General features: G+C 41.4%; 1 protein-coding gene across 2 annotated transcripts; it reads right to left on the reverse strand.

The window, feature by feature from the left end:
* Nucleotides 1–962: 962 nt before the first annotated feature.
* LOC128300697 (serine/threonine-protein kinase GL21140) lies at nucleotides 963–27,179 on the reverse strand. 2 transcript variants are annotated; one of them, XR_008287338.1, is made up of 11 exons: nucleotides 26,381–27,179; nucleotides 5,331–5,746; nucleotides 5,037–5,261; nucleotides 4,836–4,962; nucleotides 4,250–4,667; nucleotides 4,073–4,170; nucleotides 3,728–3,994; nucleotides 3,507–3,656; nucleotides 3,154–3,431; nucleotides 2,360–2,650; nucleotides 963–1,321 (listed from the first exon to the last, which is right to left on the reverse strand). XR_008287338.1 is itself a non-coding variant. In XM_053036853.1 (10 exons), the coding sequence occupies exons 2-10, from the start codon at nucleotides 5,579–5,581 to the stop codon at nucleotides 2,581–2,583; spliced, it is 1,884 nt and encodes a 627-aa protein (XP_052892813.1). In that variant the 5' UTR covers nucleotides 5,582–5,746; nucleotides 26,381–27,179; the 3' UTR covers nucleotides 1,484–2,580. The 2 variants fall into 2 exon arrangements, 1 of the variants encoding a protein (XP_052892813.1); XM_053036853.1 differs by lacking the exon at nucleotides 963–1,321 and having other exon boundaries at nucleotides 1,484–2,650.
* Between the last annotated feature and the right edge of the window lie 138 nt (nucleotides 27,180–27,317).

The raw sequence follows: 27,317 nt of genomic DNA on the forward strand, positions 1-27,317 counted from the left end.
AATCTGGTTTTGCGAGGCTAGTGGGCTATTTATAATCCGGTGTGGAAGCGTGTCATTCAATGCTAATCGTTTAATGTTTCATTTTACGTTCACAGTAATTGTAAACACTCTGTTATATTTTATTGTCCTTCTGGCTTGTCGCTGAATTAAGCTTATGTATTATTATGTGTCTCATACATGCAGAGGGGGGTTTTCTTGGCCAATAATTTGTAAAAGCCGATCCGCAAGCAGGAAACGATAGGAAACGATGCTGTGGAATATCGAGAAGCAGTGCAAACCCCCAGTGTTCAACAAAAGCTTTCGCTGGACAGAATTATGAAGACGGTTATGTGTGCGCGTGTGCTTCAGCGCGTTTAGATGCGTAATACGCTTGCAAGACTAATTGACGTACCAACCACGTGCTGTACTCGTTGTATTAATGATGTTTGGAGTGTGATAAGAGTAGAATAGTTTAAGAATTTGATCGAAATAGTGTGTACCTTGATTTACAGCTTCAGAAATTCGTCGATATTATGTGGCCGAGAGAAACCTACAGGTGTAATCTCCTCATCTCTCCCCTGTTCTATTGTTACCAGTTCCTTTCTGGTTTTCGTTCGTAAACGATTCTAAAAAGCCAATAAGCTGTCTATAAACTGTATATCGTATTTATATATAAAACTGTACTCTATCTGCATTGACGGTTGACACGCCTGACACACCATCGGCAATCATCCCTCTCTTTAAGCCATTTTTTCCTGGTTGCCCGTAATGGATGATATCATTTTTTTTTCGAGGCACGTTACGTTAAACTGTTCCACTAGAAAAAAAAAAGCCACGTCTTGAGAAATGTGCTGTTCCGCACCGCGTGTATTTTGTTCCCTTTGCATGAATTTCAAATCGTCACGATGGAAATGTGTACAGCAAGAATTAGCCCAGCGAGCGCCTGAACCAAAGCGAAAGCATTATCCTGATCGTTTGCGATCGGTTTGTCATTAACATTTCAGCTCAGTCGGTAGTGGTGTGGTGCTTTTGTTTTTATCTAGGCCATTCGATATTTTACGCCGAAAAATTGATTCACTACAATTAGTCCTTTTGTGGATGCGCTTGTTTGCGGAGTTATGCACAAAAACACAGCTTGGTGAGACAGTGTTTTGTTTTCTTCGTGAAGGTGATATGATTATCAAACAATATTGTTGTTTTCTGTATTACAATTCTAACTCATCCAAGCTGCTCCTGTTTTTACTTTGCTGGTTATAAATTTCTTACACTTTAAAGGATTTGTGTGTTTGTGTGGTGAGGTTTATAATTTACAGACTATCGTTTAGTACTTAGTACGGAAATGCTGCAAATGTGAGAAAACATGGAATGATTAGTGAAACATTGGGATAAACTTTTACTATTAAACTAAATACAGCAGCAGTGAGCGTGTAGTAAACGGTAGTACAACAAAAAACAAAAAATAAAAGAACAATTTGAGATCGCATAACTTTAGCATACAGTGTATTTCATGTTCAGAGATGAAACAGAACCATCCATCAACAGTGGGTTTCGGGTGGTAATATTGTAAACTGGTTTGCAAACTAACCATACTAGGAATAGTTTTACATTCTATCGTCCACTTCACAGTAAATGGAACGTAATTCTAGAGGCAAAATTTGGATTGTGCGTTATATGTGTCGAAAATTTAGTACATACAATTGCAATTGTTTACGGAAAGCACAAGTGCTAGCGACACATTTTGATATTTACCTAGTACTTATAAACAAAGAGAAACAAACCATAAACGTGCTTATTATAAACGATACACAATATTGCTACTAAACTAAAATATCAAACATTCAGCAAAAGTAACAAAAACATTTCCACAATTTCTCGATAATGACTGAATAAGAGTAACATTTTTGCTTAGCAATCCTGTTTACGGGGTTTTCCCTTTTTTGTTTGCAATACAAGTAGTCTAATAATGGTAAATAAATAGATATTAAATCGCTGTATGCGTCGATGGTAAAAATAGTTTTCTTATTCTTACTACCTCTGTATTTCGTATACAAACTAAACTTATGACAAAGAAAAAAAACAGCGACAGACTTGCTTCTATTCGTCCATTTAGAACGTTTCGAACGGATGCATGGGACATGGGACAAACTAATGTTGGTTATTATTTGTTGTAATCTGTGATGGTGCAATTGTGTAAAACAAAAAAAAAATACATGTGAACATATCTTCGTAACTTCGTGTATTTTCAACACACGTTCTCTTCAAATTCTCTACAAATATACTACTAACGGATAAACTACAAAAGAAAAAAATTCAGAAGCGGTTTCGTCAAAATAAAAAGCGATATCATAAAAATACATTGTTACCGTGAAGTAACACAAACCTGTTCCGGTATTCCGATTTCACTTAGCAATTTACCACCGGTTGTGTCTTGTGAGATTTTGAATGAGGTCCGAGTTCCAAACGAGATTGAGTTTTCATGATGTGTGTGAGCTAACCACTGCCGATAAAACTCGTCAATGTAGTCGTTTTTCTGTAAAATCAAAAGCTTCACTCATGCTCGTTGCACATTCAAACGCAAGATGATTGTGTGGGGTACATCTTCTACTGTGTACTGATGGGAATGCCCACCAAAGACTCTAACGGATCGTCACACTTTGCTTCGATAACGATTCTGGGTTGGTTTCGATTTTCATATTATCGTATGTTACGGTTTGCCATTATGGTTGTCATTTTTTGTTCAGCCATATGAATGGAGACGTGATGCATTATGGAATGGAAAGAAAAGACAAAGAAAATGCACGATTAAATGATGCACCAGCAGCAGGACAACGTTTCTCTAAAAATACTAATCCAATAATTTCACAAATCTACAATATACAGAAAAGGAATCGATTGAAATCAAACCATTCGGTAAACAAAAAATGGAACAAAACAAAAAAAAACATACATAAAATCGCATGTTCACTTCATCACAGCATACTACCTCCCGTACTTCTACGCACGGGGGTGTATTGAACTATAGCCCTACAACAAATGATGCCGAATAAAACATTCGAAACACACGCGCCCGCACAAAATCCTACAAAACAAAACATTTCTATACACAATTGTCTACCACAAAAAACAATATCGAATGGATTGCCCTAATACGCATGATTGGAGAAAATTCGGTACCCATTAGGATCGCGCGTATCATCCACGATGTCGCTCGTCAACCATGGGTGGTCAAGAATGTCCTCGCTGGAAAACCGTAGTTCCGGATCTGATTGCAACATGTTGATGATTAGATCGCGCACACTATCGCCGATGTTGTTCCAGTACGGAGCGGGAAAGTCGAAGAACCCGTTGAGAATAGCATCGAAAAGTTGTTCCTGCTGATTGTCCGGCGAAACAAATGGTGGAAATCCGCACAGCAAAATGTACAGTATAATGCCGGCAGCCCAAACATCGATCTGTTGAACAATGAGTAGAAGAACAATGATCAAATTGTTGTTGAAGTCTCATTTCACGGGACCGATTGTAAATACCTTAACACCGTAGCCCGATTCCATTAGAATTTCTGGTGCAACGTACGTCGGTGTACCACAGATTGAAAGCAATGGCTCTGTTACTTCACAGGCGAGACCAAAGTCTCCGAGCTTTAACAGAACCACATTGCCATCGTTATCCAACTCCACCTGTAATGATATGGGGATAAAATGCAACACATCAGTTGATGATAACGAAGATAGAAGTTCACATTACTTACCAGCAAATTTTCCGGCTTAATGTCCCGATGAACGATGCTGAGGGAATGCATATATGCCATCGCTGAAGCTAAATGTTTCATCATTATCTTTGATTGATTCTCAGAAAAACGTGTCACACGCGTTATGGCATCGAACAAATCGCCACCACGGACCAGCTCTAGCACAAGATACATATTTTTGATCGTTTCAATATCATGCACTAGCTGTATAATGTAAGGATGATTTAATTTTTTCATGACACGAATTTCTGCTGCTAAATAATGATCCTAGTGCAGGAGAGCAGGAGAAGAAACAGTTGAACAGTTAAGCTAATGTACACCATGATAAAACGTTTCATTGCTTACCTTTCCTGAGCATTTTGATTTGTCAATAATTTTCAGTGCGTAATCTGTATTTTTTTGCTTTTCTTTCAATTTCAGTACTACGGCGAAATTTCCATCACCTAATTGTAGAGATAACAAGATGGCAAAACGATTAATAAACTTCTGGATCATTGTTTCCACTATAAACCCAACACTCACCAATGATTGATCCAAGCGTGTATTTGGCCTGTAATTCCAGTGGTAACGAATCTGGCAGGATACCACCGTTGAGCGCAGATTCATCCACACAAACGAACGTATCGTTGTGACTCTTCACAGGCATCTTGGGCTTTGGTCCCGTCCTAGTCGTACTGCTGCGAAGCGTTTTCCGATGCGCGGCGATGGCTTTGCTTTCTTCCGCTTCCAGCTCGAAATCATTGATTCCGACACGTTCATTGCCGTACGCAAAGAACACATCATCTTCATCGAAGAACTGCGCTAATCGTTGCACCGGTATACCGGATACGGTAAATACCTTCCGCACGCAGCCCGTATCTAGCTTAACGCATTGCGTGATCGCTGTCAGCACGTGTTCGTAGGTAGGACTGTTCCGTTTGTTTAGCAGTAATCGCATGATCTGCAGGCACGAGGTGCCACATCGTGTGGAGAAAAGAAACCGAGCAATCCAGTGGTTAGCAAAAAGGTCACTCTAATCGGCTTATACCACCACAGCCAACCTACGTGTCCGGACACATCCATCAACGGGGCTTCAAGCATCAAGACGGTTTTAAAGTGCTATATTTACCTTTCGAGGTTTCACACCATTCCTTATGAGTGTTACGATCCTAGGATGCACCACGGAATCGATCTCTTTCAGCGGCGTGGACCCATTTGTGCCACCGTTCTTCACTGGCGACAGTGGGCGTATTATTCTGCAAAAGTCGTCGATTTAATCATACACGTTTTGTACTGAAATACTAAAAACCTAACGATCGCTCAGACATACCTAGACAGTCTGTTGGGGTTCTTGGTGTTTGTGTTGGATACGTTATAATCTATTCGCTTGAAACCTTCATTATTGCAGGAACATACGTAACATTTGCCATCTTCCAGATCGTCCACCTTTTCGATCTTTTTGCCTTCGAGGGTGTATATTGCGCGTATCGCACCGGTTAGCGTTACGCTGTCCTCCAACAATCTCGTCAAATCTTCCGTTAAACTATCAAATGATCTGCAATGGAAAACAAACCGGAAATATACCTCAGTGAGGGAAAATCGTGATCGATCGTGAAGTCATTACCTATAACGTTCCACCGACACCGGTATCGTGCTCCCGGGATAGAATTTGTCACCATTACGAAAAAATCGTATCCTTTTCGCTTTCTTTGCCGGTGTCCGACTGCTCGAGATGCGCTTCTTGAGTGTGTTTGATTTGTTGTTTCCTCCGCCGCTGATATCGAGATCGATCAGTTCCTTTTCAAGCTCCGAATTAGAGCTGGTCCGACTGTTGCTTCGACTGAGCGTCGAAGTTGTATGGGTGCTAACTTCCATGCCCCCTTTCTGCTGCGTTTCCTTCGTCACCAGAGCGAGTGCTGATCTTCTGGGGAGTCTTATGTAAGGAATTCTTCCACACGTTAACCTCCCGATAGTACGCGTGTATGACCTCAGTGGAAAACGAATGTACACCAGCCGCCACTCGTCGTGTTTAACGGGCTTCTGTAAATCAGAACAAGCAAACAGAACACACAGTAAATATTGCGCACGTTTTGCAGGTGCAAATTATGAACAGCAAGATTTGCGAGGTACCCGCATTTTTGAAGATCCCGCAATGAAACTTCTCTCTCATTATCACACACCCGCATAACTATCATTATTATTTTCAATGCCAGGCATTGCGATTATCAATCACCCATGCTGCACTTCGTCTTCCTTCGCCAACATCACAATCAATATGATTGCTCGGTAATGTAAAAGTGTGTAAAATAGAAACTCAATCCAACAGGAACGGCGGCGGGAAAGGTCTACGTCCTACTTTGGTAAATACAACCTGTGAAGCTGTTCAGAATACCGTTTCGAATCGAAAATGGAACATCGTTAATCTTACTTTCGTTAAAAAAACAGGTTACAAATTAATGGCGAAAAATAATTATATTTGCAGGGAGCTTAATGATAATTCCCAGCAAATACATACATATTTAAACTGTACAATTTGCAAAACTTTAATGTTTGTATTAGAGGTTATTTACGTGGAAGTAAATTTCTAAGGCATGTAGTTTTTGTATACCTTTTTCTTATTCTTCTTCTTCTAGGCGTAAAGACCTACTAGATCATGATTGCTATTTCTGGCTTACTAGATTTATTAGATAGTCAGTCCATTGCTACAGGGGATTGGCCCGAATGGGATGTTGAACCGGTCTTGTCGTGCGAAGACCGGCACTGTCACCAATATTAAGAAAAATAAAAATATTATTAAGAAAACTCATCTACTAAATACTTGAAGTAAAAAAATATGTCCAAAAGTTGTCCAATATCGATCTTTAGATATTTGACATTCGAACAATAAACATCCAAATCGCTTTGAATAATAAACTCCAATTCGAATCCTACATTTTTATTGAAATATTTTACATAAACATCCCTTTTTACATAAGGAAAGGATACCAAGAAAACAAATATACCAAGAATTCCATAACCTTTAAAAAGTTGGTAGCACACGAACCTTGAACCTGTGCTCGAGCATTGCGTGCCCAAATGTAAACATAGGCATGATTCAGTAACATGTACCGCGAGACACAGTTTTCTGTGTGAAACTTTGTCTGTTCGTAAAAGATTGTGACTACTGATCTACTTAAATAACGAGGAAAATATTGTCTTTTTGCTTGACCCAACCCAGAGCATGTAGCATGTGGTGGAACTTTCCCCGTTCGTTTCTTATGAAACATTCATACTTTTCCTTTTTTTGTTATTTTTGCAAACAACCATTGCCCGATAAACGTAACGACCAAAGATGCAGCATTTAATTATAAAGTTAAACTTTTCATTAAAAATTCAACCGACTAACTGCATCGGGGTATTTGTGGATTCATAAAACTTTTAAACCCGCACAAGGTGTCTTATAATGGCTTGTAACCGTTACCAAGCGTTAAGGGGCTTGTGTCTGTTGGCAAAACGAGCATACCCGAAGTGCAGCAAATAACGGACTGGGCCGGATCAACATACCCGTAAAACGTATTACAACGGGAACACAGTATGAATCGTGGACGAGAGTAGTACGATAAACCGACGATTGTAAATTTCATTGCTACAATGACGCCTGGAAGTCGGCAAAGGTCAACGGCTAATCAGTGCATTGGCGACATTGATGCGTATGTCCACCACCCCTTATACTGTGGTTTCATTATGCTGTTTGTTTATCGGAGCAACTGACCATACGCTTTCCTCGACAGTTCACAAATGCTAATGAAATGTTCTTATAAAATTTATTAATAATCTCGTTTTTTTTTTGGTTTCTAACTACTGGCTTCGACTACATGAACTAAAACTATTTTGAGCGCTTGCAATAATACTTTGTTGCATTAAGTGTATCTAAAGAACACGGCTACTAGAATTCAGTAATAATTGGTGCGTCATTTCAACAGTTGGAAGGGTCACACACTAGTCATAATTGATTCTTGGTTTAGTTAGCGCACACGCTTTACATAACCACCAACCAACCTGTATATCCCGTGTAAGATACGGATTGCCACCCACGGCCCAATCGGCATTATAGTAAATCGGAGCGCAAAAAAAAACCTTCCAATGCATAGTCACGCGTCACATTACACCCGGAGCTTCCGATAGAAGGGTGGATAGAGTTGGGTATTTGATTTGATGGATTCGCTCGATGGCGTAATGGAATCGATCGCTTGTTGCCGTCCGTCGTATTGCGCGCACCCGGCATAACCATCGGGGGGACACTCCTCGCATGGGTGGTGCTGTATCGCCACGCTAATTTACGCTGACCACCTGCATCGCAGCAGCAGCAGCGGCAGCAATTGTGAAGCGAAAGTAGCAACAACACCAACAAAAACCCCGACGATCGTACGATTTCTTTCGAGTCCTTCACACTTCAGGCGCACAGTGGTTAAGAAACGATAACCGTACGGGTACGGGAGTAGATCCACTGCCAGATAAACATGGTTTCGCTGTTTGACCTCTAAACTATCTTAATGTACTGCGGGAAGTTATGTCTGCTTTTATTTCATACTTGATCGTGGAGAAAATTGATGCAAGCTTTGTTTATTGTTTTTACCAACCATGCATGGTGAACGGAGTTGGGGCATTTTAATTGATTTCCTAGTTGCTGTAATTGCGCTTTAAACTAACAGCAGAGTTTATTGTAAAGTATTAACCTTTAGAAAGAAATATTGTATTTCATTTCAAAGCTGTGTTTAGTTCAAATATATGATAAAACCTCGAATATATGATTAAGAATCTTGGACGGTACAGTGTAGGAGATGGGAACTCACTCATGAGATAATTCCAGATTTAAATTACTAGTTGAAGATCGTCACACATGACTTTGATTCAAGATTGAAATCATGAGTTGAAGGACGCTGCGAAGAGTTGAATCTTGAGTTGACTCTTGATTTAAATCATAAGTTAATAGTAGCGGTTAAGAGATACTTCAATGTTTTTTTGAATGATTTAATTCTCCATTCTCCAAAGCAGTTATACATATTCTTCTAGCAGATTTAAATTAACTCGCTTTCTCAAGAAAGATTTAAATCATTCAATCTGAATCATCATTGCAACTCACTAGTTCAGTTGCTGAACGATAGCAACGATCTCATCGGATCCATTTCCCCATGGGCAAAATTGATTATCCGGCTTAACAAAAAGAAAGCTTAAAAATCTCAGAAATTGCAAAACAATTTCTTTATTTTTCAGCTGCCAAAAAGATGGCTTACCTAGAGCGAATATAACTTCATTTATATTCAATTCAATATAAATCTAACATGCAAGTAACATAATCATAATCTTATGATATTCAATCAAAAGTTAAGGAACTAGGTCAGCAATCTGATTGGTGATGTTCCCGCATGCCTGAATGTTGAATGTTCCCAGCACAATGCAAACAATCTGTATGAAGATCATATAAACAACCTCGAGAGCTAATGCACATTCCATCACCCCATGCGCAACGCCAGTTCAAGATAAATTGCGATACGGCGGATGTACGGCATTTTTTCTTTCCTGGTCTGGCAAAACATTTGCTTCCATCCGTTCTGATAAGTTCCGCGATGAGTTTGACAAACCAGCTTTGACTGGCTCGCTGGCACGTAAACCGGCCGAGACATCTTTCCCTTCGATCGGCCCCACAGTGGAGCAGCGATAGCCAGGTGCACCATTTTCCAAACCCACCACCCCAAATGATTTACAAGCACTTCGATTAGAATTAATTGTAACACCAGCGTCACGGCGGCACCCCCGGTAGCAATTACAATCGCTCGTGTATCGGCAAAAGCTTGCATGAAGGGGGGATGATGGGAACGGGCGTTGGCTTTCCCTTTCGAAAACGAAATCAAGCGCAGTAGAGTGGAGCTGAAGCCAGCGCCAGCAGTTCCGCAGAGAAGTTAAACCCCAATGCCCGCGTAGAAAAGTGAACCACTGTTCCGGAGCCTTCCGATGTGGCGCTGGGAGAAAGCGTAGCCAAAAACCATCATTAATGCCATTAGTTTTAGACCACTTTCGTGTGGCCGTCTCGGGAAAGGGAGAAGCGGGCTGTCTCAGCACAACAAAAACCGACCTGAAATCGTCGTCATGCTATGGCCAGTCGTTTGCAGCCGAGATACACTTCACCGTTGCAGTGTGCTGGTAATGGCAACAACCAAAAAAAAACACTGCTCCTTAATAATCTCTTCAATAAACTGTTTAGCCAGTGGAAGGTATAAAGAACATGAAAATTAGGCTTGTGCGTGTAATATCGACTGCGAGAAGGGGAAATAGAAAACACTAGCGACCGCACGCTTACCAGTAGCACAAACGACAGGACCCCTCCCTGTATTCGTGTGCATTTCTTACACAACTTAATGATATGAGGTATTGCCAATCATAAACGTTGGTATCATCATCCATTACTGGCCATTATGAAGGGCGGGAACAAATAAAACGGCCACCAAAAATCGATAGATCATAAAGTCCGGCAATAGTCACGCCGCTCTCACCCCAGGGAACCATATGGAGGAAAGAAAAAAACCCTGTGACCGTGCTTGCCGGTATGCGGAGAGCAGACGGAAATGCTTATTTGGCAGATTCATTTGTAGGACGGAACGACAACGACAGCAAATATGAGGAACAGTTCTGTTGATAAAAAATTGGAATTTGCTATCATCACAAATGTTTCATAATCTAAAATGTAGGTTATCGCTTGGGTTACACGAACGCAACAGCATGATAGCAGATGTGTGATCCTAACGTGTGTTGTACTCGAATGACAGATTTGAGAGCATCCAGTCTCATTCGTGGGTAGGGAATCTTCAGTGCAGAGTCAATATTCTTGGATTTATGAACCTCCAAAAATTCACAAAAAAAAATCCTTTCAGAATCAAAATGTCTTCGGAAGAGTCTATTAGAAATTATTAATTATTCGACGAACCCATTCTAAGAAGAATCATCATGAATCTCTTCAACTTTAAGAACCTCCGAAGATTCAGCAATTTCGGGAATGAAGGAATCTCTTATGATTTATTCACTCCTCAAGAATCATTTTGTTGTGATTTATCAATTTAGCTTCTGTCAAATTGGGTTAACAATAACAAGATTTAATAAGATGTAACAAATCGGTATATTTTTTCAAATGTTTTTTTAAATGTAAATTTACAATTAAATAATATGAATTTTCAACCAATTGGGAGAATTGTCCAAATATTCTATAGAGCTTTGGAGACTAAAGGACTGCGGGACTATTTTTGAAACACTTATCTGTTAATGTTAAATCTTAAGAGATTCGCGTTTCTTCTTAATAGAAATTTGATCAGAAATCAGTCACTCGATTGAAAGATTCATTAAAATGCAAAAATATCAATCAAACTCATCTAACACTAATTTTCGCTAATATCCATTTAGAGTGCAACGGTAAAGCAACGGTTATTTTTTTCTCTTTTCGGGAAAGCTTTTTGATGATATTTGAGCACATTTGTAAACAGTCCAATTTTATTGAACCCTCGGTCCCGTTTGAGGAAGGTTCAGCAAAAAATTTGGACACAACAAAGCATAATGAAAAAAGCAATTAGTAAACACATAAACACAAACAAACTGGGACGGCAAGCATAAGGGTGCAATTTCGATCGCTAATAGCTTCCTCCTCTCCAGGCTCGGGCCTTATCGGGTTGATCAATATTCATTCATAACCTGTCACTGTCGAAGCGATACGGGAACGGATACAGGAACAACGGTCCGCAACCGTTGTTGGACGGTCTAGGCCACCCGAGCGCTATCCTTAACCTTGTCGCCGGTCAGTCGTCTTGATAAGATGTCACTGTCGTCGGCAGTCGTGCCTGGGCAAATAAGAGCAGCCGGCAAACAACTGACTCAACTCATCACAAAACGCTGCCTGTGTGTGTGCATTTTGTACGTTGTAATGATTATTTTTGTCGTCTCTTCTCACATTATTCACTAAGCAGGGGTTGATTACTAGCAAATGGCTCAAGTTTTTAGCTTCACAAATCCGAAAAAGATTAACATCTCCTTACCAAACCCCAAAAACATGGAACATGGTCTTATACACGGCAGTTATTTTGCCTTCCCTTCCCTAGGGTGTGGGCTAAATATCAAAATATTAATAAACGTTCCACCTGAGGGATTTACGGGATACGCACACCTCGCCCTGGGTGGAAATATGCGCTTCTTTACACCGAACCATCGGTACAGTGCTCGAAGACTCCATTTCCAGCTGTTTCACAGGAAATATTTCCCAACTTTACTGCTGCGTTTTAGAGGTGTAACACCCGTTTCCCGGACGTTTTTCTTTTGCCAAATTCTATTCTAACCAGTCATTGACCTGAAGTATTTTTCGTTCAATCGTATTTATTTTTCTAAATTCGAGACACGGACTAGAAGTCCTTTTTTGCATATTTTCAATTGATGCAGGAGTTAAAGCCCGACAACATCAGTTCACCGGCAGGTAAGAGGTGACAGGCAGATCCGGCTGGTTTGGCAAAGGCTCAATTTCATCTTCCTAAGCACCAGTCGAAATGAGGTTTTCATCCGTTCGGGTGGATCGATAACGAAAATTTCGCCATTTATTCGTTCAGGCCGCGTTCTTCCTGTGCTCCTCCTATCACGCATACCGCGGTTCCTCGTGCCACAGGACCGGAAGTGTCCGAAAAGCAACGAAAAGTCACACAAACACACACCCGTAACCGCACACAGCAAGAGTGAAAGAGCTACTTAGCCATCACCGGTATCGGTGGTACCGAACCGTTTCGAGCAATGTTGGGTTAATGCCCAGATTCTCGTTCTAGACGATTTAGCGACCGGCCGTGGCGCGTTCTTGTTTATGGTTCGTGCTTGACTGCTGCTTGGCATTTAGATGGACGAACCATAACGTCGCCGACCACGGGCGACCACGGCGAGACGGTGGGCCAGAGAACGGGAAAACAATCTGTTAAATGGCCGTGTTTATTTGTTTGTCCAAGGAGAGATAAATTAAATCTCACGGTAATGAAGAAATTATGGAGGTGCAGCATAGTAATCTCGCGCCCAGTCGCTGTGTCGGAAGCGTGACGTAGGACGCCGCAAAGTGAGGATCTGTCCAGTATGATTTCAGGAAATAGGTTTGTGGAATAGGTAGTAACCTATAATGTATGAAAAAATCTGCAACAACGTTTAAGGCAGTTTAACAATTTTTAAATAATTCCATTTTTCAACGAATTTATTAACGATCACCATATGATGGGTAGGATGATTCCTTCTCGAAGAATTTTAATTAAACATGACAACAACGTAGCTGTTTGCACGAACTCTGCCAAGCGTTGGTGCTGATTTAATGAACTCTCGGCCAAAAAAAAATGCCGTTACCCTCTAATAGTCCATTCTAACGGCCATCAATTTACATAATACAATCTTACACGAACAACCGAATGCCGCAAGAATGTATAGCCAAAACACACACACACTGCACAGGAATGGTTAATGGGCGTTTTACACGTAACATAATTTTAGAGACACATTTTTTTTCAACAAAACACGTGACACAAATAAATAGAAGAAACACTCTGGGAACAATGTGTGATGGCACGAAGGCAAACGGCAATTTCTTCTCACTGCCGCGATGGCACTGTAAAATGGGAAAGATATGTGATCTTCTTAAATTGATTATGACGTGTACGTTACGCCGACCGGGTTTGGCGTTCCTAACATTTCGTTTATATTTTACGCTTCTACAGTACGTGACATTACTATACGATCACTTTCCCATTTTTTTTAGATAAAAAATACAAGAAGTAATATTTTATAAAAGTTTTGATGTAATGCAAATACCAATTCATGTGTTTGTATTATTTTTTACAAATCGTATAAAATATTTGTACGATTAATGTGCAACAATTCATTCTTGTTGTTTGAAATTCGTTTTGATCATTTTCATCAAATTCCAAATTCAAAATTACGATGGTCTCAAATGATCATTCAAAATATCGGTGCAAGATCACCAGGACAATAACAAACTTAAAACTAATCTGGCCTAACGGTTAACCTATTCTTTAACTATTCTTAAAACATTTTTCTTTTGCAACAAATGTTCGTTAAAATTGTTTATTTACATTACTCAAATATGGTAATCATGATCCCATTTGGGACATGGTTTTTTCCTGGGTTCTAAAATGCTATGTTCAGAAATATGCTGTTTTCAGACATTTTTTGAATAGTACATTTTATTTCAGAATTCAAGCTTTTCTGCTTTTATCGGCTTAACAAAACGTAATTTACAAAAAACGAAACTTACAGTCAATAGTGTTTCGTATTCCTTCGTAAAAATCGAAGTGCTCAAACATGTTGTGGAATACCCTGGACTCTGTTTTCTAAGGACTCTAACCCGAACAAAATTAACGTGACTGATAAAATGATAAGTTATTGCGGTCTCTCCAAGATAAGCGCCGAGTCCATTTCTTGTAAACTTACGTTGAATATATTCCATGTTACAGAATATTTTATTGCAAACCTAATCTAAACATCACCTTGGTTTGTATGTAAAGAAGGCAACAGATAAGCCTCCAAAATAGTTGAAACTATGATCGACTTCAATAGGGTTAAAAAATATAGAAACGTCATCAAATGACCGATATACTCTTCAACACATTAGAATACATTATTGAAGAAGCTTTTAAACTGCTGTTTTACTAAAACAAAAAAGAGGGCTCGTATACTTTTGTTACGCACTGTACAGCAGTTATTGTAATTGGGGCGAAACATTATCCACACGCTACAAAGAAAGAAACTAATTTTCGACATATTAACGGCGTTTTCCCCCCTTGCAGCAGCAGCAGCAGAAGAAGCAGCAAATCTGTTCTGCACTTTTTACGTTTACCAAAGAAGATCGTTAAAAGTCGTACACTGACAGCCAACCACAGCGTGTGTGTCACGGACCAGGTGGTTCAGTTATTAGAGCATTAATGTTTGCTAATGTGTGAAAAGGTTGTTGACACTGATCACGATGCCAGAAGCTGATAAAAATGCGTACATCATATCTTCCGCCGTTCTTCACGACTAATATCATACACGCCGATGCAGCGTGAATTAATGGGGCTTCTTTTTTGTTGGGTGACCGCGCCGATTGAATGGGCGCAGAGAGTCTTATTAATTCCTCGGTTCTTCTTTTACAAAAAACCATATCTAACCACCGTAAATTAATTATTTCATTGCGGCCATTCTGGTCGTAGGCATCTACGCTAATAAAACGAACGAAGGGAGGGGCTTCTTTGCCAAACGGAACCGAGTTGACCGAGCAAAAATCAATTCGAATTAGAACGAATTGTACCGTGCCCTTCGGACCATGGAGCATCCGTCCAGTCCCAGCGGGTGTTTGGAAGTGAAAGAAACCACGGCCCTGTCTTTGAGTACATTCTAAAGACTAACATAGCCACCACAGCCTGGGTGTGGATGAAAAACATTTGAACGACGACCCTTTTATGAGTGAAACTCGGCCAAAGTTCACTGGCGGGGGGCCCACTACAGTGTTCTTCTTCTAGCCATTTTCTTGGTATACACGCATCGGTACACCACATTCCTCACGTCACATGCTGAGTGGAAGAACGGCGATGGAAGGCAAAGTATGTTCGAGGCCAGATTTCAAATCGCTCTCTAGACAGACACGGCACAAATCATTCAGCCAATGGCCACACATTGTTGATTGGAATAAATATATTAAATTAGTACTCTTTTTTGTTCAAAAAGGACTTTTATATAAAAAAAACATGATTTCTTGAAAAATATTGCAGTTATTTAATGCATAAAATGTACTAAACAAATTTTACCAAAAAGATCTTCAATATCTTAACCAGACTGTCTTAAAAAATCTTAAAACTTCAAAATCCTTTTTTACCATAAAATGTTTTGCTTTCAAAATAATAAACTCGATGGTTCAAATGTAAGTCTTGCAGATATTTCGAAGCAAAGCTGTTGCGACGGCACCACGGCATTACAATTGACTCTTCGCCTGACATTGACACCGTCCAGGGAGAAAGAGTGACATGAATATTTATTATTAGAACTCCCTCTTTCTTTCCACACTTCATATTTCATGACTCAGCCGGTTGGAATTTCGACGCGACTGCTGTACGTGTCCCTAGCATAGGCGAATCGGTATCTTCGGCACTTTTCCACCCGGGAAGTTGCAAGGATGCCTCACCGCCCGGGCGCCCAGCTGTGTGACGTCAGGTGCCAGTCTACCCGGTTTTGGGTGGCGTGCGCTATCGCATTACAATAAGAATCTCGTAAATGTTGCCACGTTTGCTTTGGTTGCCACATTTGTCTCTGGACCGATTCTTCCCCGATCGACAGTGCCGATGTCCGCCATAAAAACCATGGGATGAATTGGTTCATATTTCCCTGCACCCAAGTACCCACTAACAAGTGTGCCATTACAGTGTAATGCAACAGCATTCAATTTCCCTTTCGTTCCACCAGTCACCGGGGGCATCATCAGACGACACTTCCTGGGCAGCAATAATCGTACATCAAAAAAATCCCGTTCGACTCTTTCACTTGCGTTTTCCACACATTGCTTTTCTTGCGTGATTGAAGGTTAGACGACTTCACACCAAATAAAGACAATGAATCCTACATCCAGCGCCAAAGCCCGGAGAGATCGTACCGCGAGAATCATTCCTGCGCTGGGAAACCGGTTTGTTTTGCATAATCAATAGCCGCTTCCCTGTCAAGAGATGAATGGATATCACACCTCACCATTTCAAAGCAGGAAGTTGGCAAGAAATTACTTTTAGCCATCAACGAAGTGTTTGCTTTTGTCCTTCTCCATCTTCCAGCATATTAAGATTACTTGCCACCTATGATGATCGCTAACGATCGTTCACATGAGCATGTTTCCACCTCGGTGCGCGGTTTTTTGTTTTGCGACGATCAGTGCAATATGTTCAAGTGTTTGCACCACGCGGTTCTGACTCATCGTCCGTCGTACCGTCCTATGAGGAACGATAGCTTGTCCGTGTCCGGCCATATCTCCAGGCCGCACCTACCGGAAGAAACCCATCGTTAGAAACCATAAAGCGTACATTGTTAGGGTTACAGTTCCTCGGTGGCTAGGCTAGCATTTCGAGATCCAATCAAGGAAAAGGAAGCAAGATAAGAATTCACATTTGTTGCCATGCAGGACATTCTTTGATCGTGGAGAAGTTGGAAAAAAATGACTTGTATTAACCACTTCTTCTAGGCATTCTGTCTAATTTCAACTTAATAGCTCGGCTACTTCATCTTGAAATTACAACTCCAACTTCATCATAATACTGCCGTAAGATCCGAGGGCGCATATAAAACGACACCCGGTCCGGTACAGGTGTGTGCCGTTTAATTGCTCTGCCGGCGAAACGGAGCACTAAAGAATAAGAAATAATTCCACCGACTTGAAGTAGGAACAAAACTATTGACCTACATTACACGAATCACGTACTACACAACTCGAGAGCCGGATTCATTGATGCCATGTTGGGAGTTTTGCTGTTTTGAATGGAACATTACAAAAAACACACACACCAGAGGCATCAAAGTGTGCTTGCGTGTGTGTGGTCCACGGCAATGACTTCACACACGGCACATTGCAATCTGCCGTTCGTCATCCTTCATTATCCGGTGAGCGGACGGACAAGGCAATCTCAGCCTAGTTCTAGGTGACCGGTTCGGCGTGGTGTTGCCATCCTTTACAAAAGTAGCTTAAGAACGTTGGGACGATTACACCTGCATAAAGTAGGACAACTGAAAAGCGTACGACCGCTCCCATGTAACTTATCGTTCAGCCGTGCCTGGTCACATTGCCTGGAGCCGTGCTGGGACCGGCCCCTCAGTGCTCTTGATAGAGGCAACGGCGCCTAGGGAACGGGGGCGAATGGAAACCGTTTTTTTTTTGTTATCAACACAATCGCAAAGAGTGACAAAAATGTGAAAGGGAAATAGAAGCGCCACCACAGCGGCAAACGCCAGGTGCGGAAACGTGTGCGTAATAAAAATGAAATATTTTCACGTCAACATAAGGCTACACGCCGAAACAGTTGGTGACGGTTGGTGCGCGTACCGACATACCCAAACTGGACAAATCGCAAAGAGGACAATACAAAACCCGGGAGTACAAGTATGTGCGGTATGTACGAGCCGGGAAAAGAGATAAAATTGTGTGAGTAGCATAATTACCATATTTTAAAACACTGGTTTAAGGTCTGCATTATAGACCCTGCTGCGGTGAGCTCCTTTTTTTTACGATATGGTTTCACAGATTATATCGCTAACCGAATGGAGAAACCCTTACGGTGGCACATCATGGCACTTGATAAGACTCATCATGCAAACAATGTTCGTCAAGCAGCAACTGAACAAGCAAATCGTGCCAGCTCATAAAAGCGATACAAAGCAGACGCTGAAGAAGGAGCAGCTCGGAAGAAGCACAGGAGTAACATTCTTAGGCAAGGCGTCATGCCTTATAAGCAATATTCCCCAAGCATCTTGGGAAGGTTGACAGTGCATTGCTTCTGTTAGCTCCAAATATAAAAGGCTTTGTGAGGTTTATAAAAATATCTGATTATTTTAGTCAACAAACTACATTTATTTTTCCTTATTCTAGAGTCCTCACAACTCCTAGAATTTGAGTGCCTGTGGCTACTAAAAGCGCATTCCAGTTCTTCTGACTGATGCATAGAACTCTTTAGCTATTGTGCTTCCTCTGCTCATGTGGATGGTTTCGAATGACTTTATGGACCTGGTTGTCCGGTATCATTCTAATGTTGTAACGAGCCCACTAAAGTCTTTAGAATAATTAAATCATCATAGAAATTATAAAGCTTGTCATTTAAGTTGTTACTCGTCCATTGTCCTTCCACATATAAAGGACTAAAAACCCTTCTAATTTCGAATGCAACTAAGAGTCAGTTATGAATTGAGTCGGATTCGGATTCGGAATCCGGAGTCTATGGCCCAGAGATGTACACGAGTCTTGAGGCTGTCAATGTTTCATATAGTATCGATTGTCGGGCAATATTAGCTCTTGTAACTTATTCGTTAGATATTATTTATTTCGAAGTCTCAATACGGAGCCAGGAGTGCCGCTTAAAGGTCAACTTGATATGACACAAACCTTTTTTTTTTACAAGTGGATTGCTTTGGACGACAATTGAATCTCATTTTTCCATAGAATTTTGTACCCAATTCTACAACCTTGCTCTATTTTGTAAATTCTTTTGTATTGTCTTTTTTAGACATCTTTTCCACTAACAAAAACACAAGTTTGAAAGCGTAAGTTCCGGCTATTAATCAGCAAATAAGCACCGTTAACTGATGTCGCATGTTCAAACGCATCCATCTTCAAACTATTCTTGATTGTGAAATTGCATTTGTCTTTACAGTTATTTGTCTATGAATAATATCGTGAGTTCGTGTGTCCACTCCCACACACACAGGAATCGAAGACCAACAACACACCGAATAGACCTCCAACCATTCTGCCAAAGTCAGCTACAACGCGAAACCATAAATCATAAAGAACATTGACACCAGAACGAATGTTGGACAGCGGTCGCACAACCACAGCCAGCACGACCATCAATACAGACAATAGAAAACTGGCCTATAGCTACCAGTCTAACATTTCACAACCAACTCAAGATATTGACCAACGTCACGAACAGCGTCCAAACCAAGCTGAAAGTGCCTCACGGGGCGAAGGCGAAAGAAGGTACTTTGGCGTGTCGGTAATTGGGCTCGCTCAGCAATTGGGATCAACTGGTGAAGTCAAAAGATGAAGACCAAATAAAAAACAAAAAACAAACAAATCCTTTTGGCGCATAACGAAGATCGATCAGTGCACGGTAACTGTGCACGTGTCCAAGTAATTGGAGTGTACGTGTCCAAGGAGTGGAGGGGCATTTGTAATGCAGTGATTTTTAATTGCACGCCAACAACAAAGCTAAACCGAAATATGACACTCGAAAGAACCCGAATGGAAGGGACACCGAAACGACACAAACTGACTCGAAATAAACAACGCCCGGCAGTTAAAAAAAAACCCTTCGAGAAGAAAGAAAACATTGGACGCAAGTCATTAAGCATTCGATCGTTCGTATGATAACCAGAATAGGGCAGCAAAATAGACTACGGGGCTAGACACTAGACGGAGGGAGGACGACTTGCTCTCTGGGGTCCGTAAGACACATCGAGCGAGCCGGTGTATTTGCGTAAATCGTGTAAACATAAGTTTGCCAATGCTTTGCGACAGCACCGGTGACATCTTTCATCAATCATGGAGCACGATTGCCAGTCCAACTTTTGCCCCCTTCGTTGCCAACGTCGACAAGCAACGTTTTCACTATTCGTTAGTTCACAAGTTCCCGTGCGGATATGGAAAATATCGTTCGCTGTTGCGACGAAGTTCGTTGAACAAAAAAAAAACACAGAGCACCGATCGTCATACGGTTCACGACCAATTGGCCACGGCTCGCTGTTTGGAATAATGGAACGGTGAAAGTATTTCCATCCATAAAACATCCCTTCGGACGGTTTTTGCACGATTGCAAATGATCGAGCGAATTAATTTAGAAGCGTGCCTCCTATTTTTGTTCGTTTTGCCGATTCGGTAAGGTAGGTTTAGTGGTTAAAACGCGTAATTATTAACGATTTATCGGTGTTGGTAAGGAAAATGATTAGCGAAAAACACAAAAAAGCAAACCATTGCTCTTTGCTGCCTTGTGCGTTCTAAATAAAGGTATACAAGTTTGTGCCCATTTAGCTAGAAGTATTGGGTTATGGAAAGAAATCCAAAAGGACCATGGTGGGAAATAAAGCAATAAGAAAAAGTACCACCGCAATGCTCACATCGTTATTGAGATAAGCCAACCCGGCGGGGCGCGTACATTTGCTTCAACATGCGGACAAAACCGGCAAACAATCGCACGTCACACGATAGCGATCATGCTTTATCGTGCGGTGTTGTGTATTTGCGATCCCATTGCATCCGATGTTGGCAACAGATAAGACGTTTAGACGCGACCGCTGCAAGGTTGGCTGCTAAGGCCAAGGTTCCGATTTGCAGCGCCTTGTGCCATTTGTGAAGCCATGTCCAATGGGGTGTTCGTTCCAAAAAATTCCAGCCATCGATCAAATGAGACCAATTCCAATACCGACACGTTCCCTTTTCTTCAATTAAAATTTAACATCCATCTCTTGAGAGTTACATTTTGGAAGCGTTTTAATTCACTCACCATTAGCACACGCTCGGGACTGCATGTGCAATCGAATGTGAAGCGATAAAATGCGTCCATCAAAATTGACTCCGGCAGTCGATTCATTTTCGTGTTGTTTTTTTGCTTTCAAGTGGCAATTCTCTTTAATAGTACAAAAATGCCACTTGAAATTGGGCTGATTTTCGTTCGCACCATAACGATATATGAAAGTGTTGCAATGAAGGTGAAAGGAACGGATGCTTCAAGCGGAATCGTTTAATGACACCTTAAATTATCATCAATATCGTTTTTCTACATTTCACTTTTGCCGCCGCGGTACGGTACAGTACAGCAGTTGTTGCACTTGTGCACGATTTCTTTTCCTACTTCGGGGTTCACTGGGTTTTGGTTTTAATTTATGCCAGACGTCGTAAATTTTACAGTGAAACATAAATCAAAGCTCAACTTTTGGGGTGCAAATTAATTCATTTTAAATCCTTCTCTTACTCTTTAGATTTATGCTTTAATATTCCGATAATAAATGGTAGAAAGATGCACCGTAGTAACGTAAGTATGTTGTTTTTTTTCAGTAATGTGTTGGCTATATTACTTTTCGATCAAATGCTACTCACTTCTCAGAAGCTTCTCCTATTCTGCGAAAAAAAAAGGTTTAACCATAAGATAACACCCCTGATAAAGGTCATCTAATCTGGAACCGTCTAACCGCAAGGGACGGACTCCACTGTGGCACTCCCCATTAAGTCACTAAAGCTACCGTGGAAAGATGTATCGTAGTAAAACCTACTTCAACCTACCCAGTCGTACAACAAATCAATCTATAAACCCTTCCCAGTGGCCCAACCCCTTCCGGATGCCGGCTGATCATCCGACCGGCTTGTAAAACAAAAATCCCGGTAGATAAGCGGAACGGATTGTGAGCGGGGGAGGGACAGGACAGGGAATGTGGACGTGGTCGAGCTTTGTAAAATGGTGTGTCCCTTTTTCCAGCTTCTTTGTAGGTCACCAGAACACATGTTACTATTTTCTATCCGCACGTAAAGACCCGCGACTATAAATAGATGGTCTTCCTCGAGTCACGTCACGCCATGCGTTGGTACGTCCAAAAGAAAACATACTCCAATGTGTCGAGCTCTAATGGCAAACTATCAACGCCAGGGTAGCAGAGTATTCGATGGCATAGACAATAAAGTTCAATCATTAGGCACACATCGGTGAGCAACGACAGATGAGCCGGGTCCGAAGAAGTGCGCGAGCGAAGCTATTGAATTGCCGTTTTATACAATGCGAACCAGCAGAGCGAACGATAGTGTAAGCTGGAAGATCGTGGATCTTGGCAGAAATGTATAGCTCAAGCGATTTCAAATAAAGCATTTAAAATAAAAAAGCAATTGTAACAATGATTCTATATTCATGAACCAAAATGCAATAAAATAATTAAATACTAAACTATATTCAAGTTAAGGAAAAAATATCGGGGAAAAATCGGGAAATGTTTGGATATTCTAGTGCCATTTGCGAATTATTTTTGAGATTACAATGATACATCATTCTTTTGTGAATTCTGGAAGTATTTGTGAAATATATTCACGTTAGCAAAATTATGTTACTCTTCTTAAGCACATCTTGGTCTCGTTTAAAGGTAGAATACTTGTTCAAAGACTTGTTTCCATAATACTGAACATAACTGCACTGTCAAACGTGGATAGAAATTGCCACCAGCGCTATATGAATCATTTAAATTCCCGCACTCTATTATCAACCCCAAATATACAACTCCAAACATGTGTGCTACATTATATTTTTGGAGAGCGAGATCACGGAATTCTTTTTTTCCTGCTTAGTGCATTGAAGATACTTTGACCTAATATAACATTTTCAGAAGAAGCTCAAATTAATGCTACCAGGGAACCAATCCTTATTTAACATTTGACGTAGCCAGAATTGAGAATTGAAAACAACAAGCGTTCTACTCGGAGCATAAGGAAGGACTATTCCCTTCCTGGAAGTTCACAGAGAACTTTTGGAGTTGCTGATGTCGATATACATTTTACTGATGTACCTTAGACTGACATTCTAAAGGTCTCCAAGCATATGATGTGGGTTTTACACATGTTCCACGCCGTTCTCGTCTCCCTCTACCCTTACCTAATCGTCGCACTGCAGTAGGGCGTAGCGATCCTCTACTGCATTTCATGCTCTTTATCCCATCTTTTTTAATTTCATCTATCGTCATGGTCCTCTCATTCCCGCCTGATGGACATTCCAAATTTATTTCTACTTCTTTTTAAAAGCTGGCTTTCCTCGGCCTAAATTAGACTTAAGTATTAGGTTTATGTAAGTTACATAAGCTTATATTGGGAAACTACGGCAAACAATTTATAATAAATAAATGACACGAAAGAAAATATTAGCAAACATCTTTGCTTGGCCAAGGCTATTGTGGGAGGCAAGGTTGAATATTAGCGATTTCCTTCAGCGATTTTTCTTCCAGTTATTTGACGTAAGCGTTTGAGGGGTCATACGTTTATAACTCCAGTTGAAGCGGTTAAAGCCTAGAGTGTGTCATTTCGGGAGGGAGGATGCATAATTATTTGTTTAACATATGATTCATTTAATTATTTGGAATTTTTACAGCAGAGTTAGTTTAAACATCTAAGCAAAAAGGTGAAAAATTGATCGAAAATACCTTCCTTGGCCATACAAACAATTGTTTTTATTTCATTTTGATGTATTCTTTCAAAAAGTCGTCTAATTTGTTAAAAAAAATAAGTGTAGAGAAGGAAGTCGACTCTGTGGCTTACGCGGAAATTCGAGTTCCGGATTTTTCCGTAGTTTTGCTTGATTTGCGATAGTTTTTGCAACGTACATTCTCTTTTCAGTTATTATCGTTCATTCCATATTAAGTGCAAAATTTTGTGTAAATTCAAAATAAGGACACATTATAAGGGAATGATTTTAATCGGAAAGGTCAACACCGTAGAAATTCAAATTGCCACCATTTCTGAGGGATTTTCCAGGCTGTCAACAAAGGTCCCCTCCGCTGGCAAACGCACCTTCCAGTAATTTGTCGAATAGTATTAAACTCGTTATTAAACAAATGAAAATCAACTGTCAATCTTTCCTCTTGATTGTTATCTTTCCTCAAGAATTCCAGAGGTCTTTCTCGTCTAGGACTAAAACCAGATCATATAAAAATTTAAGAATGCTATAGTTATGTTACGCACTGTACAGAATTCCCAATGCAACTCATAAATCTCTACGTCACCGCTAGAATGTGGCTCATAAATATCATCTCAAGCCATACTTCTCGTAGTTAAAATGTTTCCATTGTGAGGAATGAAATCCAAAGACACACAAGCGCCAGCCACTCAGAGGCACAGCATGGTTTGAACCAATGCTGGCGTTGTGCGCTATGCCCAACAGTAAATGGACCTGTAATGAAATAATTAGTCTAGCAGCCTTTTAAAAGCAACAAGCATTGCCAAAGATATTCTTTCCGGCCAATCTCCGACCGGCGGCCAGTAAACAACCTTACTCCATCTTCATCATCTCGACCGGAAAGTGGAGGCACACATGATCTAGAGTAGGCCATTCGTAATCAGCCAAACAAAACTCCCGGTGAGCAAAATGGATGCTGCTGGATGAAAATGGCTCCAAACAACCAAACAGTTCCCCTTTTGCACGGGAACATGAAATAGATGCAGTATAACAATATCTGAAGAACGCAAGTGCCCCGCCGCGACGGCGAAGTCGACCAAGCGGAGGAAAAATGCTTCGGAAAAGGAGTTAGGGTGTGGACGCGGCATACAGTCGCGTGTACACCGGTTTAGGGGGGTAAGGTTCATTTTTAGAATCTCCTTGACATCGACACTTCGGCAACGTCGTCGACCGCCGTAGAAGCGTGGTGGTGGTGCGTTTTCTCCCAATGCCAAATAGGGTGGCACAGTACACCCTCCGGCTGCCGGCGATGCCGGAGTGTTGGTGATGAGTGGGGTGACTTTTTGTTACAGTTAAAGCGCGTGCTTTTGTCGTCTGCCCCGGTGCTAAGGGAGTGCTTCGAATTCCAGCGCTCGGCCCATTGTGCGGGAAGAGTACGGTGAGTGACTTTTGTCGCGGTGCTTTTCCTCAATGAAAATATTCCACACACATACACACGCGCGCGCCCGTTCGCATGCCGGATATCCGGTCGACTGGTAGTAGTGGTGGTTGTATGTGTGTGGAATGAAGCCGAATAGTGGATGCTCCAGTCTGCAAGAGCATAACGCACAGGTTGCTTACAGGAAAGTGCCAAATCGCGCTTGTGTGTGCGTATATGCGTGTCATAGCAACCAATGATGGGTTCGATGGATGCTTGCAAATTGGGTACAAAGTGGTCAGACACAACTTTCTTTTCGCCGTTTCCACTCAACACTCTCGCATGGGAAAATATATGGCCTTTCAGAAGATGACGAACCGCCCCACATTTGGGGAGAGCCTTTCTATTTCAGCATGTTTTGCCAATTTCGGCAATTGCGAGACTCCACATTCCCAGCAAAGGACTGCTACGATGCTGATTTTCGAATACTGGCACACCGGCACAACCCATTTCGCTCGAATATCAATGCTTCTTAAATGTCAGCCCGTCCGACCGAGCTATAAATTCATGTCCTTAATCCAATCGTTTCGAAACCTTTTTACTGCGATGCGGCCACGGATTGCCTTGAGACTAGTGAGCGGGAGAGAGCGAACGCCCTATTGCGAATGTTTGCTTACGGTGTCATTCTTACGAAAACAACAAAACCGCACCAACGCCAAAAAACCCCACGCCGCGCATAGCCTTCTGTGATGGGTGAGATTCCCAACGAAATGTATCTCTACGAAGGTTTGGATTTGAGGTTTTTGTGTTTGTAAGATGCATTAACAAAGCATATTTTCAATACGTGCCGTGCCAAAAATGGTTACGCGGAATATGCTGGATGCGCGCACATGCTCTTGACACTGATACTTCAGAGTCTTTAACGCGGCATTGGTCAACCCTCGTTCTTCCCTTAGAGATTTCGCTTTTGCCCCACGGGTGCTATTCATTCCTTCAATTCCGCCCACTGACTGTTGGTTTAATCTTTCCCTTTATGAGATTTCGCCAACATCCAACCATGGAGGCCTCTTTACGCTTCTTTACGCTTTTCCTTTTTTTACAATCAGCATCGTAAACATACGCTCGTACGCACACACAAATGCTAGCGCCTTCGGCATACATAAACGTACAAAATGGATTTTCCTGCTTAACTGTATTTTCTTTTTCCTTTTTGTATCCTCCTATCGCAAAGATCCTCTTTTTGGGCAATAACCAGGCTAGACTCTCTACAAATATATTTAGGAATTGTTGATAAAGAAAAGCTCCTTATTATCCTTTAACATTGCAGCCAATTCTTACCTGCGCTGAGGCTGGAACACCAGGCAGACATACAGAAGTGCTCGGGATTAATTAATAATGCAACACCGACGACGTCAACATCCAACGCCCCAACACCGCACGACGGGAGCTGCTGCTGCTGTTGGCCGTTCACAGTCGGGAGTTACCGACACGGAGTAAAACGGTAACGGTACATACGCGAAACACTTGATCGAACACCAAACACCGTTTTCTCTATACAATTGTGGCTTGGGAAGATTATATTTGAACGCACTTCTTTTCCAGCAGATACAGGTGAGCCAAACGGGAACACAGAACACTTTACCGATTCACACACGTACGCACACACACGCATTCATTTTAAGCGAACATTTTTCTTTCCTTTCCGGCAATACACACACAAAAAGCACACGATTTAGATTTGAACAAACAAATGCACAAATGCACTTTACATTGAACACACTTTGACGGGACACAAATAAAAAAAAATGCACAGCCTAGGAGAAACAAACGCCTCCCGGACTGGACAGCACAGCACACAACACGGAACGATGATGATGGGCCAGTGACAATTTGCCACAAAACGATCCGCGAATGGGAAGTTGTCGGTTGGGGTTGGCTCGTAGTGGTTTCGTGTCGTCGGTGGGATAAAGGATGAATGGCGCTCAGCTCAGTGCATCCGTTCGCGCAAACACCGACCAATGCGTGCAACAGACGGCAACAAAACACTACACTGTGAGAAAATGCATTATTTCCTCTGTTTTTTTTTCTTCTGAGCTAGCTTCCCAATCAGAGCGATTGCGATCCCACCGTTCAACCAGCTTTGGTGCTGCAGCAACAATGGGATTTTGTGCGATGGGTGGCGTAAAAGTGCACGATGGCAGGCTAAGGCAATTCGAACTTTGTTGACAAATGGCGAAAAGTGATTTTCTCGGTTTGACAGCTGAATGAAAGCTAC

The sequence above is a fragment of the Anopheles moucheti genome, chromosome 3 (assembly GCF_943734755.1).
Source record: "Anopheles moucheti chromosome 3, idAnoMoucSN_F20_07, whole genome shotgun sequence".
Classification (NCBI taxonomy): Eukaryota; Metazoa; Arthropoda; class Insecta; order Diptera; family Culicidae; genus Anopheles; species Anopheles moucheti.